The sequence below is a fragment of the Vitis vinifera genome, chromosome 10, assembly GCF_030704535.1.
Source record: "Vitis vinifera cultivar Pinot Noir 40024 chromosome 10, ASM3070453v1".
NCBI lineage: Eukaryota > Viridiplantae > Streptophyta > Magnoliopsida > Vitales > Vitaceae > Vitis > Vitis vinifera.
In genome coordinates this window covers 2,871,900-2,889,751 of record NC_081814.1, presented here as the reverse complement: position 1 = coordinate 2,889,751, position 17,852 = coordinate 2,871,900, and the positions used below count along the sequence as shown (strand labels likewise).

At 35.8% G+C, this 17,852-nt stretch overlaps 2 protein-coding genes across 4 annotated transcripts; both read left to right on the top strand.

Annotated features, from left to right (window-relative positions):
* The first annotated feature begins 233 nt into the window (after window positions 1–233).
* LOC100852703 (cellulose synthase-like protein E6) lies at window positions 234–17,599 on the top strand. 3 transcript variants are annotated; one of them, XM_059740244.1, is made up of 8 exons: window positions 234–583; window positions 660–984; window positions 1,600–1,740; window positions 1,862–1,993; window positions 2,076–2,288; window positions 2,393–2,620; window positions 2,724–3,071; window positions 3,155–3,766. In XM_059740244.1, exons 1-8 carry the CDS (start codon window positions 285–287, stop codon window positions 3,698–3,700), a joined length of 2,232 nt encoding a protein of 743 aa, XP_059596227.1. In that variant the 5' UTR covers window positions 234–284; the 3' UTR covers window positions 3,701–3,766. The 3 variants fall into 3 exon arrangements, with proteins under 3 accessions (XP_059596227.1, XP_059596229.1, XP_059596228.1); XM_059740246.1 differs by lacking the exons at window positions 660–984; window positions 1,600–1,740; window positions 1,862–1,993; ... (2 more) ...; window positions 2,724–3,071; window positions 3,155–3,766 and adding exons at window positions 13,651–13,975; window positions 15,130–15,270; window positions 15,404–15,535; ... (2 more) ...; window positions 16,262–16,609; window positions 16,924–17,599 and having other exon boundaries at window positions 264–583; XM_059740245.1 differs by lacking the exons at window positions 234–583; window positions 660–984; window positions 1,600–1,740; ... (3 more) ...; window positions 2,724–3,071; window positions 3,155–3,766 and adding exons at window positions 13,239–13,576; window positions 13,651–13,975; window positions 15,130–15,270; ... (3 more) ...; window positions 16,262–16,609; window positions 16,924–17,599.
* Window positions 6,068–7,134, top strand: LOC104878417 (cellulose synthase-like protein E1). Its single transcript, XM_010648770.3, has 2 exons — window positions 6,068–6,154; window positions 6,483–7,134. Exon 2 carries the CDS (start codon window positions 6,606–6,608, stop codon window positions 7,026–7,028), a length of 423 nt encoding a protein of 140 aa, XP_010647072.2. The 5' UTR covers window positions 6,068–6,154; window positions 6,483–6,605; the 3' UTR covers window positions 7,029–7,134.
* Window positions 17,600–17,852: the final 253 nt, after the last annotated feature.

Sequence of the window (17,852 nt, the reverse complement as noted above, 5' to 3'; positions counted from 1 at the left end):
CTCTTATATTTGAAACGCGACGTGAGCTTTTTCTGAAATTAATTTTCAATATAAATATATATAATAATATAGTTTTTTCTTAGTTACAGAGCACGGCGACACCCAAAAAAAAAAAAAAATCATTGGCCTGTTCACCCATTGTGACACCCTTAAGCACGGCGACAAAGTGTAACATCCAAGGGGCTGTAAATGTGAAGGAGGGCAGTTGGTATTTGACAAATGATATCCTCCCACCAATCCAATGAAAAATGTTAAATCATGTCTCTATAAGGTCATGGAAATGAATGGATAAAGGCAGAGAAGAAATGGGCAAAGATGGCTATCTTCCTCTCTTTGAAACCAAGGTTGCAAAGGGTCGTATCCTATTCAGATGCTATGCAGCATCAGTGTTTGTGGGTATTATTTTTATCTGTGTTTACAGGGTGGTTCATTTCCCACCTGCAAGCGCACAAGTGCTAAGAAGATGGGCTTGGATGGGGTTGTTTTTATCTGAGTTGTGGTTCAGTTTCTACTGGTTTCTCACTCAATTTGTTAGATGGAACCTCGTCTATCGTTACACCTTCAAAGACAGGCTCTCTCAGAGGTCTTTTCAACCTTTCTCTCCCTCTTCTTGCTTCTATCTTCACTTGCTAATGGCTTATTCTGAAATTTCATTGCAGATATGAGAAGGTTTTGCCGGGCATAGACATATTTGTTTGCACTGCGGACCCAAGAATAGAGCCGCCCATCATGGTCATCAACACGGTTTTATCAGTCATGGCTTATAACTACCCATCACATAAACCAAGTGTCTATCTCTCTGATGATGGAGGCTCAGACCTGACCTTCTATGCTTTGTTAGAGGCCTCTCGCTTCTCAAAGCATTGGCTACCATTTTGCAGGAAGTTCAGTATAGAACCAAGGTCACCAGCTGCTTATTTTTCCACATCTCCTGAACCCCACAATAGCAATCCTCTCATGGCTCAAGAGTGGTTTTCCATCAAGGTAAAGCTTTCTCTGTTTCTTTTTCCTTGGATTCTTTGAATTTTAGGTTAAGATTAATTGCCATTTGAACACCCCAATAATGGTTAAAGGAAAATAATTGAGTTGGAAGAGAGCCTCATGCAGTAGTATGAAGGACATCTGTCGTTTTAATGAATAAATTGTCTGCTATTTAAGATAAGACAGAGACCCAACAGTCTCAAACACTCTGCATTATTACTCTGGCCCACTACAAAATTGATTTTTTCCAGAAAGTTTTGACGTCAAAGATAATAATGAATGAATGAGTACTATAAAGAAGGCAAGAGTCTTTTGTCGGTATTCCTTTCTTTCTCTTAAGATTTGACTTGGATTCTGATATTTATTTGAGAGATCGGAATCGAAGAAAACATTCAGAACAGTCTACAATGGCATGTGGTATTGACCCCAAAGAGGAAAATTCGTCAACTTGTGAACATAAAAAATGATTTCTCACTTAAAATATTGCAAGGTTTATTCATATAGTGATGAATTTTTCATCTTTTCATGGTATATATAATTAGCTACTATTGCTCCAATGTTAAATTTTATAGGTTTTCTACATTTGATTAAGAAGTTCTATTCCTTTTCTCATAATAGAAAATCTATGAAGACATGAGGAATATAATTGAAACCACCACTAGCCTTGGCAGAATATCAGAAGAAATAAAAAAGGAGCACAAGGGATTTCTGGAGTGGAACAGTGTTTCGACACGGCATGATCATCAGTCCATTCTTCAGGTAGTTATTGCCTTTACTCGTTTATTTTTTCAATTTTTCTTCAAAATCAAAACATCTCTACTTGGTTTTTCTCCATCTTTAACTTTGATTCATCTTCTACTAATCTGATATAAAATAACAGATGGTGATTGATGGGAGAGACCCCAAGGCTGTGGACTCTGAAGGACAACCTTTGCCAACTCTAGTATACTTGTCCCGTGAGAAGAAACCCCAATACCATCACAATTTTAAAGCTGGAGCCATGAATGCACTCGTAAGCTTAAATGACTTCAGCTTTCCTCCAGTGAACCTCTGCCAATTCTCTTAATGTAGGTGACTCTGATTTTGTTGAACAGATAAGGGTGTCATCAAAGATAAGCAATGGTTCCATTATTCTTAATGTGGACTGTGACATGTACTCCAACAATTCAGAATCAGTGAGAGATGCTCTGTGTTTTTTCATGGATGAAGAGAAGGGCCATGAAATTGCTTATGTCCAGTTTCCACAGTGTTACGATAATCTTACTAGGAATGATTTATATGGCACCTGCTTTAGGGTGATTAATGAGGTAGGTACAAGAAAGAATGCTATAATATTCATTACTGCAACACTAATGGAGAAGATAATTTCTTATAGCTTTATTATTGTTTTTTGGAATGGCTGGTGAAAAAGGTGGAGCTAGCAGCTCTTGATGCAAACGGAGGGCCTTGCTATATTGGCAGTGGATGCTTTCATAGGAGAGAGACACTGTGTGGAATGAAATATAGCAAGGGATGTGAGACAGAATGGAAGAGGGAGAATGAAAGAAAGACGAGAGAAAAGGCAAGTGTATTAGAAGAATCATGCAAGGTCCTTGCAAGCTGTACCTATGAAGAGAACACCCAATGGGGAAAGGAGGAGGTTGCTCTCTCTCTCTCTCTCACACACACACACACACACATGACTGTCCTGGTTGTAAGTTTTTTCTTCAGGCAAAAAACTTCATATATATGATGATTTGCAGATGGGTTTGAAGTATGATTGTGCAGTGCAAGACATAATCACAGGATTCTCAATACAATGTAGAGGTTGGAAATCCATGTATTTCAATCCAGAAAGGCAGGGCTTCTTGGGTGTTGCTCCCACAACGCTGTTGCAGTCACTGGGACAACATAAGAGATGGTCTGAAGGCCAGTTTCAGATATTTCTCTCAATGTACTGTCCCTTTATATATGGGCATAAAAAGATTCCTCTGAAACTTCAATTCTCCTACTCTCCCTATTTTCTGTGGGCTCCAAATTGCATGGCTACACTATACTATGTTGCCGTCCCATCACTTTCTGTCGTTGGGGGCATCTCTTTGTTCCCAGAGGTAGGAGTTTTTTTTAATAGAAACAGATACTTCCCAGCACTGAATTATTCATCAATTAATCATAAGCCCATCACTGTTATCAGATATGGAGCCTGTGGGTCCTGCCCTTTGCCTATGTCATTATCGCCAAGTATGCATACAGCTTGGGGGAGTTTCTTTGGTTTGATGGCACAATCCAAGGTTGGTGGAATGACCAAAGAGTATGGCTGTTTAGAAGGACAACTTCCTACTTCTTTGCCTTCCTTGATACAATCTTGAAGCTAGTAGGCTTTGCTGAGAACACTTTTGTAGTTACTGCAAAGGTGTCTGATGAAGATGTGTCTCGAAGATACGAGCAAGAAGTCATGGAGTTTGGCTGTCCTTCACCAATGTTTACCATTATATCCACACTTGCAATGCTCAATCTGTTCAGTTTTGTTTCCTGTGTAAAGAGGGTGGTTGTGGATATTCAAATTAAAGCTTTAGAGTCATTAGCTCTGCAGATTATCTTATGTGGGCTTCTTGTTCTCATAAACCTGCCTGTATACCAAGGGCTCTTTTTCCGCAAGGACAAGGGAGCCATGCCAACCTCTGTCACATATGAATCGATTTCTTTAGCGCTGTTGGCCTGTTCAATAGTCTTGTATTAGTCTACTGTATCAGTAAGCAAAGTCTCTTTGCCACAACTATATATGAAGTTTCAACAGTTGTAAGTATATGCTTATCCACGTATAAAGGCTCAGATGCATTTTAATTTGTTACAAGAGCCTCTTGCTTAAACCCTGTACATCAAATTGTCACTAGAGAATCCACAAATTGCAAATTTAATGTGAAAGGATAAAAGAAGAGTGAGGACGTGAACTCAGTGCATGAGGAGGATGCTTAAACCTTGAATATCCTAAGTCTCCTTGTTAGAAATATTCTTGCATTTGAATGAAGCAGTAGGCATTGGTTGGTAGAACTATGTAAGGTAATGCATGAGACAGAATAGGAGAGAGCGTATGAGAGGTAGAGGGATGTCTTGCCTTCCTCTCTTTGAAACAAGGGCTGAAAAGGGCCAAATCTTGTTTTCGTCCTTTCTGTCCATTGATACCATTCGAGTTTAACAGTGATGGGGCCGGCCAGGTGCAGCTTTGACCATAAACCTGAGTGTCAGAATCTATTTCCTGAACTAATTGAAAGACCCACATCACAAAGCTTGACCCCAAGAGGTCCATTTGGAAATGCATGAGGAAAATCCACAATCATGCAACCCAAAGTTTCTGTTTCAACAAAAAACAAGATGGATGTTTATATATGAAAAGAAAAGGACGACAGATCAACCTAAAGATTGCTTGTAATGAAATCTTTATTTGTATATACAAAAGCCAATAATTAAGAATTCGTCCTTAGCACCAGTGGAGAAACCACCCATCAACTATTTTATAGAGCTTGATTTTCTAATGCAAACATGATATAGAGAAAACAAAAGAAAATTTAGGGTTGTTCCTCTTCTTCTTCTTCTTCAATTTTTTATGAACTTTGAAATTGAAGGTCTACCTGCCAAAACAAAAATGGTAGTTAAACTATGATATAGTTGAAATTTGTGACACCCTAAGTCTCAAAGCCTATGTAACATGGTTAGTTTGCATATCCAATATAAAGATAAAAATTAAAGATATTCATTTTTAAAGTGAATTCATGGTGTTAGAACTTGGATAGAAGTTTTTTTATTCTCATACAACTAGGTAAAATAATATAAGTTTTGTCCACTAAGGTTAAATCAGAAACTAGAATCATCATCCTATCTGTTTATTTTTTTAATGACATTTAATTTAAAAATACTTTCTTTTTTTTTTTTGGGTAAAATTGTATTTCCACCATCAATACTGAGATTTAATCCCATTATTGATGTGGCTAATTCCCTTAGCTCATGTTAGGGTTATTACAAAATTGATGTGAAAAGTCAACATTACCCCTTAGTGTCGTATGAAGGTGTATTGAAACTGAGATGTAGTGTGGGAAATGGAGAGGGGCAGAGATGGCACAGAAAAAGAAGACCATTTGTTTTGAATAATTATGACAAATTTAGCTTATAATAAAAGTTTTGATTTCTCCACAAAATCCCCAACGTTTAAAAGTCCCCATGTGCTGTCATTTATTGGTCTTTCTACACAATACACCAAAGAAAAAAAATTAATTTATAGTATGTTTACAATATTTTTATTTAAAGTATTTTTAATAAAAGCTTTTTTTCTATAAATATTTTTTTTAGAGAATCATATATCAAATACTTCTCTAAAAAAATATTTGAAATATTTTTAAAATTTTATATGTTTAATTTTTTTAAAAACATTTATTTTATATTAAAAATAATTTTTAAAAGCACTATGAAAGAGACTTTTAATATTTTCTTGGATCTATTATTTGTGTTTTGAAAAAAAAAAAGAAATTGTGGACCTTCTCTTACATTTTGAAGGTGACATGAGCTTTTCTTAGAGTAATTTTTAGGCTTCCAATATTACTCTAATTTCTTTAGTATATTCTATATAATTGAAATGTAAAAGTTTTTATTATAATCAATGATGAAAATATCGATAATTATGAATATATCGGATATATTGAAGATATATCTACGAATATTTTGAAAAAAAATATTGATATGCTTAACGGCAAAAAGGGCTTCTTCTGTCTCTGCCTCGTGAATTTCCTGTAAAGTTTTTTCCTTTTTCTTCACCTCAAAAACTTAATCTTTATGTTGAATTGCAGATGGGTTTGAAGTATGACTGTGTAGTGGGAGACACTATCACAGGATTATCAATACAATGTAGAGGTTGGAAATCCATGTATTTCAATCCAGAAAGGAAGGGCTTCTTGGGTGTTGCGCCCACAACACTCTTGCAGTCACTAGTACAACATAAGAGATGGTCTGAAGGCAACCTTCAGATCTTCCTCTCAAGGCACTGTCCACTTATATTTGGATACAGAAAGGTTCCTCTGAAACTTCAACTCTCATACTCTATCTATAATCTGCGGGCTGCATACTACTTGGCTATGCTATACTATGTTGCCGTCCCATACGGCCATACCTTTGTCTCCTTGGAGGCATCTCCTTGTTTCCAGAGGTATGAACATTACATCGTTGAAACGAATAGTTCCAAACTTAAAAACTTTAAGAGTGGTACAGAACTGCAAAATACTTGATGTCAAGCACAGGCTACATAGTTCCATAGTGTATGATCACTAGCTAGCAAAATTTCTCAAATTGTTTTCAATAAATTTAGTTTCTGAACATGATAAATTTTCCTAAATACTTCAAAAAAAAAAATTAAATAAACTGTGAGATTTTCTTCTTCTATTTTAGAAAAGAGAAGTCCTGGCATGATATTTTGCTGTACCCGAACAATTGAAATTCTATTTTGTTCCCAGCAATGAATTATGTTACTTGTTCAGATATGGAGCCTGTGGGTCCTTCCCTTTGCCTATGTCATTATCGCCAAGAATGCATACAGCTTAGGTGAGTTTCTTTGGCTTGATGGCACAATCCAAGGTTGGTGGAATGATCAAAGAATCCGGATGTTCAGAAGGACAACTTCCTACTTCTTTGGCTTCCTCGATACGATCTTGAGGATACTAGGCTTTGCTGAGACCACTTTTGCTGTCACTGCAAAGGTGTGTGATGAAGATGTGTCTCGAAGATACGTACAAGAAATCATGGAGTTCGGCTCTCCTTCACCAATGTTTACCATTTTAGCAACACTTGCAATGCTCAATCTGTTCAGTTTTGCCTTTTGTGTAAAGAGGGTGGTTGTGGATATTCAAATTAAAACTTTAGAGTCATTAGCTCGGCAGATTATCTTATGTGGGCTTCTTGTTCTCATCAATCTGCCTGTATACCAAGGGCTCTTTTTCCGCAAGGACAAGGGCGCCATGCCAACCTCTGTCACATACAAATCAGTTTCTTTAGCGCTGTTGGCCTGTTCAATAGCCTTGTATTAGTTAACTGTATCAGTAAGAAGTCTCTTTACCAAAACTTTATAAGTCTTATATAAGGCTCTGAAGAACTGTTATATATGTATGATTGATGCAATTTCAACTTTCAATCATGGATAGTATATGTTTTTCCAGGTATGAAGGCTCAGATATTAATCATGTACACATTTTAATTTGTTACAAGTCTCTTGCTTAAACCTCTGTTCATCAGGGTGTCACTCGAGAGTCCAGAAATTGCAAATTTTTAGGTAAAGGAAAAAAGAACGAGGACATGAACTCAGTTTGTGCATGAAGAGCATGCTTAAACCTTGAATATCCCTTGTCTCCTTGTTAAAACATTCTTGCATTTAAAAGATGCAGTGGGCCGGTAGAACTATATAAGGTAATGCATGAGGCAGCAGAGGGAGAGTATGAGAGCTAGAGGGATATTTCTCTTCCTCTGTTTGAAACAAGGGCTGAAAAGGGTCAAATCTCTGTGGGTGCTTGTTCTGTTTGTGCTTGGGTCATTTACAAGAGGAAAGTGGGTGGGCTCGGATGGGATTATTTGTTTTTACTCCTTTCTTTGATTGATGCCATTTGAAGTGCCCGTGACTGGCAAAGTTTTGACCATAACAACAAGAAAATGAAAAATGCAAACCATACTATTTATATAAGCTGATCACATGATGGTCAGAGAAAGACAGAAGCATTGGGCAAAGATGGCTATCTTCCTCTCTTTGAAACAAAATTAGAGGTGTTTTGCCCTTGTGCCTTGCCAGAATGATTTTGCCAGTGAGCAAAGCACTTTCCATCTAGGAGTGTGATTCACCTATTTAGCTATATTAGAGATAATGGCAGGTATACTTTCTTCAGAAATTAGATCATCACTGACATGCAGGTACACATTAATCAATAACCCTCTTACACCACTCTGAATCACCATTAATTAACTGCAGGCTCAACTGCCAAAAACCAGAGAGAGATCACAGAACTGATTGGAAATCAATTCAGCCACATCCCAAAAGGACATACAATAAGGGAAGTATCACAACATGGGGCTCCCAATTTACATGTACCAACCTCCAAGACCTCTAAAAGCCCACCAAGAATCCAAGAATAAATAACTAAATAAATAAATAGGAAGCCAAGAAGGCTTCGACACTTCTCTCACCCAAAATTTCTCTATCGGCTACCCCAAAAAATATTGCCACCAACTGCACGGAATCAATTTAATTAAGAATTGCTCTCAAGAAGATTTATTTATTTTGTCAGAGAGACTAGTCTATGACATCATTGGCACTGTTTCACGCGTCTTTTGTTTTTAGTCTTGTACGAGTTACAAACAACAGCCATTCCACTGTCTCCACAACCAACCCTACAAGCCCACATGCAATAGCAAAAAAACTCAAAACCCTGGACCCAGCAGACGCACGGTGATCATCTCCTGGGTGTTGTTTTTTAACCTTTCTTTGTAAGGAAAACTGAAGAAACATGGCTTTGACTTAACGGGGTTGCAAAAAAACAGATACAAAGCTGTAAATGGAGGGAATTTATGTAACCCAACAAAAAAATTTTCGATTGACGACTGATTTGATGCTTGGACATGATTACAAACGTGGGCTCTTTGCCTTATATGCAAGGAGGGAGAGACGGAAAATGATGTTGAAAAGGTGAATCTCAATCGTGGAATACAGCTAAATGGCAAGTACAGGTGTTTTTCACCTATTAAAAAAAAATTCTCAACTCTAATTTAAAAACTTTAAAAATTTTATCATAGTTATTTCTCTTCATTATTCAATCAAATAATAGACAATCAAAACTATAATAAATTTCTGAAACTAAAAACTAATGCAAGAAAAGAAAGAGAGACAATGAGACACCATAAATTTACATGAAAAACATCTTAAGAGATAAAAAAAACCACGATGTATAATTGATCGAAAACATCCACTATAAAAAATAAAAATTAAATACAAGGTTTTACCTAATTCAAGTCAATCAATCCTTCCTAGATCACTTGACTAGTACCTTCACTTTCAACTTCTCATCTTCTTCTTTCGGAGCACACTTGGAGTCCGCACCAAGCTCGATATCGGTCTCTTCTTGAATTCACACAAGAAGAAAATGAGTTTTTGTACAAAATTAAAAAAATGAGATATGAATGTTTCAGAAATCAATCCATATTTATTTTCAAAAAATCCATTTAAAAAAATTTCTTGGAAAACTTATGGGATTTTCTTATGAGGCAAACATCCTCAAAATGGTGAGGAAAGAAGGACTCTCTCACAGTTGCTGTAGCCACCATCTCTAGAAATGGGAGAAATTTGGTTTTAAATAAGAATGAAACCCTTAATCTAAGGGCTAAAAATTGGTCTTAAAAATAGGTTAGTTAGATCAATCTACCTCTACACCTAGATCGATCTCAAAACAGGAGAACAAAAGTCTTTCATCAAAAAATATTTCTTCCAACTTTCTTAACTCTTTTAAAGATGAAAAATAGGGTTGATTCACATTCAATCACCACACACTGGGCTACCTCTTAGTAAAGTCAAATAATCCAAAGAGGAATTGGAAAACCGAGTTAAAGGACAATTAAAAATTTTGTCCAAAATTGTCAACCTAGCTAAACACTCACAGATGTAGCTGAAGTTGGTTTCTATGAAGTGCCTCGTTTGTGCAAGTGACCTTAAAGTGGAGTATTGGTGGGTTTTGGTCTGGTTTAGGGTCATTGAGTTGTGTCGTTTGTCTCTGTAACAACTAATGAGGTCTGACTCCACCGAGGGGGGTGAGGTTTAAGGTACTGCAGTGACAGTGGCAGCCAGACTTGCACATGGGAATGAAATGTTTGTTTCTTAGCTTATGTTCATTATTTCCGGTACGCCATTGTAAACAAATATGAAAAAAAAATGTAGGGTTTTGTTGGAAGTTCAATTGGAACTAATCTGAATTTTAATGGCTTGTTTCTATTTTATTGGACAATATTGACGAAAGTGAATTCCCTTGCACAGTTTTTCAACACATCTAAAGGCATGACTTGTGACTTTTTACAAAGCCATGGAGTTCGACTATCCTTCACCAATGTGTACCATTATAGCCACACTTGCAATGCTAGCTCAATCTGTTCAGTTTTGCTTCTTGTGTAAAGAGGGTGGTTGCAGATGTTCAAATTAAAGCTCTAGAGTCATTAGCTCTGCAGATTATCTTATGTGGGGTTGTTGTTCTCATCAACCTGCCTGTGTACCAAGGGCTCTTTTTTCGCAAGGACAAGGGCGCCATGCCAACCTCTGTCACCTACAAATCGGTTTCTTTAACGTTGTTGGCTTGTTCAATAGCCTTGTATGAGTCTACTGTAACGGTAAGCAAGGTCTCTTTGCCACAACTTTGCATGTATTGTATAATTCTCTGAAGAACTATTATGTGAAAGGATAAAGGAAGAATGAGGACGTGAACTCAGTTAGTGCATGAAGAGAATGTTTAAACGTTGAATATCCCTAGTCTCCTTATTAGAAATATTCTTGCATTTGAATGAAACAGTAGGCAATTAGGTTGATAGAAGCAATATTTTTAGAATTGGATCGATCATTGAACTAAAAAAGTTATCACTTCACGATTCAGTGATCGAAACAGTGATCGAACCAAGGTCGAACTAGTAACGTTATGAATATATATAGTTTATTTTTTATTAAAAATAAAATTAATTCTAAAAAATTAAAAACATATATAATTAACATTTTTAATAATATTTTATTTTTAAAATTTTATATACCAAATTATATTATAAGGATAAATATAAATATATTAAATAAAATATATGTTTAAGTTTACTTTATGTATTTTATTATTTTAAAATTATTGTATTAATTAATTATAGTATTTTCATACTTATAATTAATAATTATTTAAAAAATAAACTTGAAAGTAAATAACTAAATAATATTTGTTTAAATAGTTTATAGGATAAAATTTTGAAATGAGTATTAATAAAACATTACAAAAGGTTGTACAGCACAGTGATAACTTGGTTTTTTAAATGTCCTGGAGGAAGGATGGTGGGCCTGGGCAATCAGCACCTATCGGACGATTTGTCCGGTTCAACAATTTGACCGTCAGTTCGTCTAGTTCGATACCAGTCCAACTCAAAGGCGGTTCAATCGGTGAGTCTGATCCGAATTTCAAAACGATGGGTAGAACAATGTAAGGTAATGCATGACGCAGAGACAAAAGAGGAGAGAGACTGAGAGAGTACGAGAGGTAGATGGATGTGTTGTCTCCCTCTCTTTAAAACGACAAACAAGAGCTGAAAATGGTCAAATCTTGTTTTCGTCCTTTCCATCCAAGAGGTGGATGGATGGATGAGTTTAACAATGATGTGGCCAGCCACGTTCGAGGTTTGACCAAAAAGATGAGATGGTGGAACTGGAACCATGGCCAATTGAAAGACCCATGGAGAGAACCCACATCACAAAACTTTACCTCCAGACGCCCATCTGGAAATGCATGAGAAAAAGGCAAATCCATCTAAACTATTATATTGTTGAAATTTATGACACCCCAAACCTCAAAGCTTATCTAACATGCTTTTGCATATCCAAAATGAAGGTAAAAATTAGATGAGATGCCTTCTTACTCACGATGTGATGACTCTTATTATCCACATTCAAGGTGACCAAAAAGCAGCCAAAAGGGGGCATTTCAAAAGGAGAGATGATGTTTTTAGAAAAAAACAAAGAAAAAAAGAAAAGGACAAAGTATCATGAAAATTTCAACCTACAAAATATAAACAAGTTTGCATAAACTAATGGGATTTCGATGAACATGTTTTCAAATCGAGAGATAATTAAGTCAATCAAATGATATCATTAGGTTAATGACCCCTCCCGTTCAAGTTTTTCAATTCTTATACAACTTGCTAGGTAACAAAAATTAACAAAATAAGTCATGTTCGCTAGGATTAAATATTATAGTATAAGTTGATTAAATAAAATAAATCTCATTAATACAAACCTGACATTACGATGTATCATAAAATAAAAAAATTATATCCCTTATTATTAATTTATCCTTATAATAACTAATTCTACATTTAAATTTTGTTTTCCTCCTTTACCTTACACCATCAAAACATTAATTCCTTATCAAACCACTTTTCTCTTTATCCACCAACCACACATCCTTAATTTTTTTTCTTTTTCACAAATTCTATTTATATATCATTCCTTATTCATTGTACATTACACATTCAACATCATTATTTTTGCCCTTATTTTCTATTGCAAACTAATATTTTTCCACAAAATCTCACTTTTGAATATGTAAGACTTTACATTGTCCAATTACTTTACTCTTTTTTTTACATCTTATTACATCATACTATATTACTATTTCTCTATATTCCATTTATATCAAGTAATTTAAGAATCAAATACTTCTTCAAAAATCACTATAAGAAAATTTTCAACTTCTTAAAAATATTTTTTTAAATTTCATTAAAAAAATATTTTTTAAAAAGAACCATCTACCACATATTTCTTTAAAAAATATTTCAAATGATTTTTAAAATTTTAAAAAATTTACCAAATATTTCATTTTTAAAAAAACATTTTTTTTTTTACATTAAAAATACTTTCCAAAAGCATTGTGAAAGAGACTTAATCTTGATCTATATTATTTGTGTTTTAAAAAAGTCATTTTTAAATTTGAAAGAGATTGTGGGACCTTCTCTTACGTTTTGAAGGTGATATGGGCTTTTTTGAGACAAATTTTCAAGGCCAACTTGTCCTTACTAGGGATATGACAACATCTATATTCTATATTATATCTTTAATCATATATATGTTTTATTATCTTAGTCACATTCTTCACCCTAATCTTTTTTATATTGTTTTTGTGTTGGTGTAGTCATATTTTTCATACACGTGAAAGCATTTTTTAATAACAACTTAGCCGCCATGTTACCTTACATGCTTTGAAATGATATTAGACAAATGAATTTAATATGATACTGCAAAGTGCTCTTTGGTTCAAACACCAACATCAACTAGTCTTTAATTTCCATAGATCAAAATTCTTTGATTTTTAAATGTGTTCAAAATATTTAAAAAATAAAACCATCCTTCGGCCTGGCCACCCAATGTTACCCATTCACATGGTGACGAAGTATAGCATACAAGGACTGTAAATTTCGAAAAAAGGCTCCACCAATGGTGTCCTTCCAACAATCCAATGACAATAGAAAAAAAAAAGAAGTCATGTGACTCTATAAGGTCATGGAAATGAATGAAGAAAGGCAGTGTAGAAATGGGCAGAGATGGCTATCTTCCTCTCTTTGAAACCAAGGTTGCAAAGGGTCGTATCCTCTTCAGATGCTATGCAGCATCAATGTTTGTGGGTATTATTTTTATCTGGATTTACAGGGTGGTTCACTTCCCACCTGCAGGCGCACAAGTGCTAAGAAGATGGGCTTGGATGGGATTGTTTCTATCTGAGTTGTTGTTCAGTTTCTACTGGTTTCTCACTCAGCTTGTTAGATGGAGCCCCATCTATCGTTACACCTTCAAAGACAGGCTCTTTCAGAGGTTTTTTCAATCTCTCTCCCTCTTCTTGCTCCTATCTTCACCTGCTAATGACTTATTCTGAAATTTCATTGCAGATATGAGGAGGTTTTGCCGGGCATAGACATATTTGTGTGCACTGCAGATCCAAGAATAGAGCCACCCATCATGGTCATCAACACTGTTTTATCAGTCATGGCTTACAATTACCCATCACAGAACCTAAGCGTCTATCTCTCTGATGATGGAGGCTCAGACCTGACCTTCTATGCTTTGTTGGAGGCCTCTCACTTCTCAAAACATTGGCTACCATTTTGTCGGAAGTTCAGTATAGAACCAAGATCACCTGCTGCTTATTTTTCCACAACTCCTGAATCCCCTGCTAGCAATCCTCTCATGGCTCAGGAATGGTTGTCCATCAAGGTACAACTTTCTCTGTTTTTTTCTCTTTGGATTCTATGAATTCTGGTTTAAGATCAATTGTCAACATATAGTTGCAAGTTGCAACTACTTCCAAGGCTGCTCTGACTTCATTCCAAAGACCCAATTGTTAAAGGAAATAATCGAAGCTGGAAGAGAGCCTCAGACAGTAAGAAGGATGGCTGTCCTTTTAATGAGTAACTATTTAGGATACGAAAGATCCCCAACATTAATGTCGACCTCTGTGCATCATCAGTCTGATCCACTTCAAAATTGTTGCATCTTTTCCGGAAAGTTTTGCAGGGAAGATAATGAATGAATGAGTGTGTGCTCGGTAGTGTTCTTCAGAAGTTTTTTTTTTTTTTTTGGGGAGGACCATATATAGAATGCTAAGATTTTTTAATTTTTTAGAAATTTTTTTAAATTTTTATGAAGCGACCATATTTTTTTCTAAAAAATATTTATATAAGTAAAATTAAGTGCTTTTTAAAAGCAGTGTAAAATATGGTTTAAGGACTTTCCAGAAGGCAAGAGTCTTATTGGTACAACGTAGATGAAATTCCTTCCTTTCTCTTAAGATTTGACTTGCATTCTAATCACTCAAATAAATTCTATGAGGGATCAGAATTGAGGAATATGATAGAGTACAAGACATATTATGGGTCCAAATCGTACAAGCAATTTAGAGATCATAATTGATGAAGAGTGGAAGAATATAACATATATCATAGATCCAAATCCTGCAAACAATTTAGAGATCATAAATAATGATGAGTGTGGAAGAGTATAATATATATTATGGGTGCAAATCCTGCAAGGTTAAGTTTTTAGTAAAATTGATAAAGCAGGCTGGGTGGGAGATCATGTATTCAAACCTCAATACATATTTATTTTCCCGATTTGTTGAGCCCCACATGTATGCCCACAAATAAAAAAATTAAAAAATAAAATAAAATAAAAAAAGTCCAAATCCTAGGAACTTAAACTCTTAGGAGAACAAAGAAAATGTTCATCAGAGTGTGTAATGGTATGTGGTATGGTACTTGAATTTTTCTCTTTCCATGTTATAATGAGTATGTGTGACTCCCATACTAGGCAAATCTTTTTAGAGTTTTTCTACATATGATTTAGAAGTTCTATTCCTTTTCTCATTATAGGAATTATATGAAGACATGAAGAATAGAATCGAAACCACCACTAGACTGGGCAGGATTTCAGAAGAAATAAGAAAGGAGCACAAGGGATTTCTGGAGTGGAACAGTGCTTCAACACGGCATGACCATCAGTCCATTGTTCAAGTAGTTATTCTACTAATTTGTGTATTTTTTCCTATTCCAAGAGATTTCTTCTTGAAAACAAATACATCTCTACTAAGTTTTTCTCCATATTTATCTTTGATTCATCTTTTACTAATATTATATAAAGTAACAGATAGTGATTGATGGGAGAGACCCCAAGGCTGTGGACTCTGAAGGACAACCTTTGCCAACTCTAGTATACTTGTCCCGTGAGAAGAGACCCCAATACCATCACAATTTTAAAGCTGGAGCCATGAATGCACTCGTAAGCTTAAATGACTTCAGCTTTCCTACAGTGAACCACTGCCAATTATCTTAATGTAGGTGACTCTGATTTTGTTGAACAGATAAGGGTGTCATCAAAGATAAGCAATGGCTCGATTATTCTTAATGTGGACTGTGACATGTACTCCAACAATTCAGAATCAGTGAGAGATGCTCTGTGTTTTTTCATGGATGAAGAGAAGGGCCATGAAATTGCTTATGTCCAGTTTCCACAGTGCTACGATAATCTTACTAGGAATGACTTATATGGCACCTGCTTTAGGGTGATTATTCAGGTAGGCAAGATTGGAAAGAATTATTTATTCCTTACTGCTTGGCCTAGAGGAGGTAGGCATTAGCAATGACTTCCTAATGATTTTATTGTTGGCTTTTGGCATGACTGGTGAAAAAGGTGGAACTTCCAGGCCTTGATTCTAATGGAGGACCTTTCTATATTGGTACCGGGTGCTTTCATAGGAGAGTGGCACTGTGTGGAATGAAATATGACAAGGAATGTGAGAGAGAATGGAAGAAAGAGAATGACAGAAGAGGAAGAGAAAGTGCTAGTGTACTAGAAGAATCATGTAAGGTCCTTGCAAGTTGTACCTATGAAGAGAACAGTCAATGGGGAAAGGAGGTTCTTCTGTCTCTGTCTCATGAATTTCCTGCCTGTAAAGCTTTTTCCTTTTCTTAAGCTAAAAAACTTAATCTTTATGTTGAATTGCAGATGGGCGTGAAGTATGATTGTGCAGTGGAAGACATTATCACAGGATTCTCAATACAATGTAGAGGTTGGAAATCCGTCTATGTCAATCCAGAAAGGAAGGGCTTCTTGGGTGTTGCGCCCACAACACTGTTGCAGTCACTAGTACAACATAAGAGATGGTCTGAAGGCCACCTTCAGATGTTTCTCTCGAGACACTGTCCATTTATATATGGACACAAAAAGGTTCCTCTGAAACTTCAACTCGCATACTCTATCTATAATCTGTGGGCTGCATACTCCTTGGCTATGCTATGCTATGTTGCTGTCCCATCCCTTTGTCTCCTTGGAGGCATCTCCTTGTTTCCAGAGGTATGAACATTACATCATTTAAACAGATACTTCCAAACTTAAAAACTTTTGAGTAGTACAGAACTGCAAAATACTTACTGTCAAGCACAGGCAACATTGTTCTATAATGTATGATCACTAGCTAGCAAAATTTCTCAAATTATTCTCAATAAATTTAGTTTCTGAACATGATAGATTTTCCTAAATACTTCGAAAAGAACTATGTGCTTTTCTTCTTCCATTTTAGAAAGAGAAGTCCTGACATGACACTTTGCTGTATCCAAACAATTGAAATGCTATTTGGTTCCCAGCAATGAATTATGTTACTTTTTCAGATATGGAGCCTGTGGGTCCTTCCCTTTGCCTATGTCATTATTGCCAAGCATGCATACAGCTTAGGTGAGTTTCATTGGTATGGTGGCACAATCCAAGGTTGGTGGAATGATCAAAGAATATGGATGTTCAGAAGGACAACTTCCTACTTCTTTGCCTTCCTTGATACAATCTTGAGGATACTAGGCTTTGCTGAGACCACTTTTGCTGTCACTGCAAAGGTGTGTGATGAAGATGTGTCTCAAAGATACGAGCAAGAAATCATGGAGTTTGGTTCTCCTTCACCACTGTTTACCATTTCAGCTACACTTGCATTGCTCAATCTGTTCAGTTTTGTTTGTGGTGTAAAGAGGGTGGTTGTGGATATTCAAATTAAACCTTTGGAGTCATTAGTTCTGCAGATTATCTTATGTGGGGTTCTTGTTCTCATCAACCTGCCTGTATACCAAGGGCTCTTTTTCCGCAAGGACAAGGGCACCATGCCAACATCAGTCACATACAAATCAGTTTCTTTAGCGCTGTTGGCCTGTTCAATAGCCTTGTATTAGTTTACTGTATCAGTAAGCAAAGTCTCTTTGCCACAACTTTATATGTATTATATAAGGCTCTGAAGAACTGTTATATATGTATAACTGATGCAGTTTCAATTTTCAATAATGGATAGTATATGTTTCTCCAGGTATAAAGGCTTCGATATTAATCATGTACCCATTTTAATTTGTTACAAGCCTCTTGCTTAAACCCCTGTTCATCAGGGTGTCACCAGAGAGTCCAGAAATTGCAAATTTTTAAGGAAAAAAGAATGAGCACATGAACTCTGTTTGTGCATGCAGAGGATGCTTAAACCTTGAATATCCCTTGTCTCCTTGTTAGAAACATTCTTGAATTTAAAGGAAACAGTGGGCAGGTTATATAAGGTAATGCATGAGAC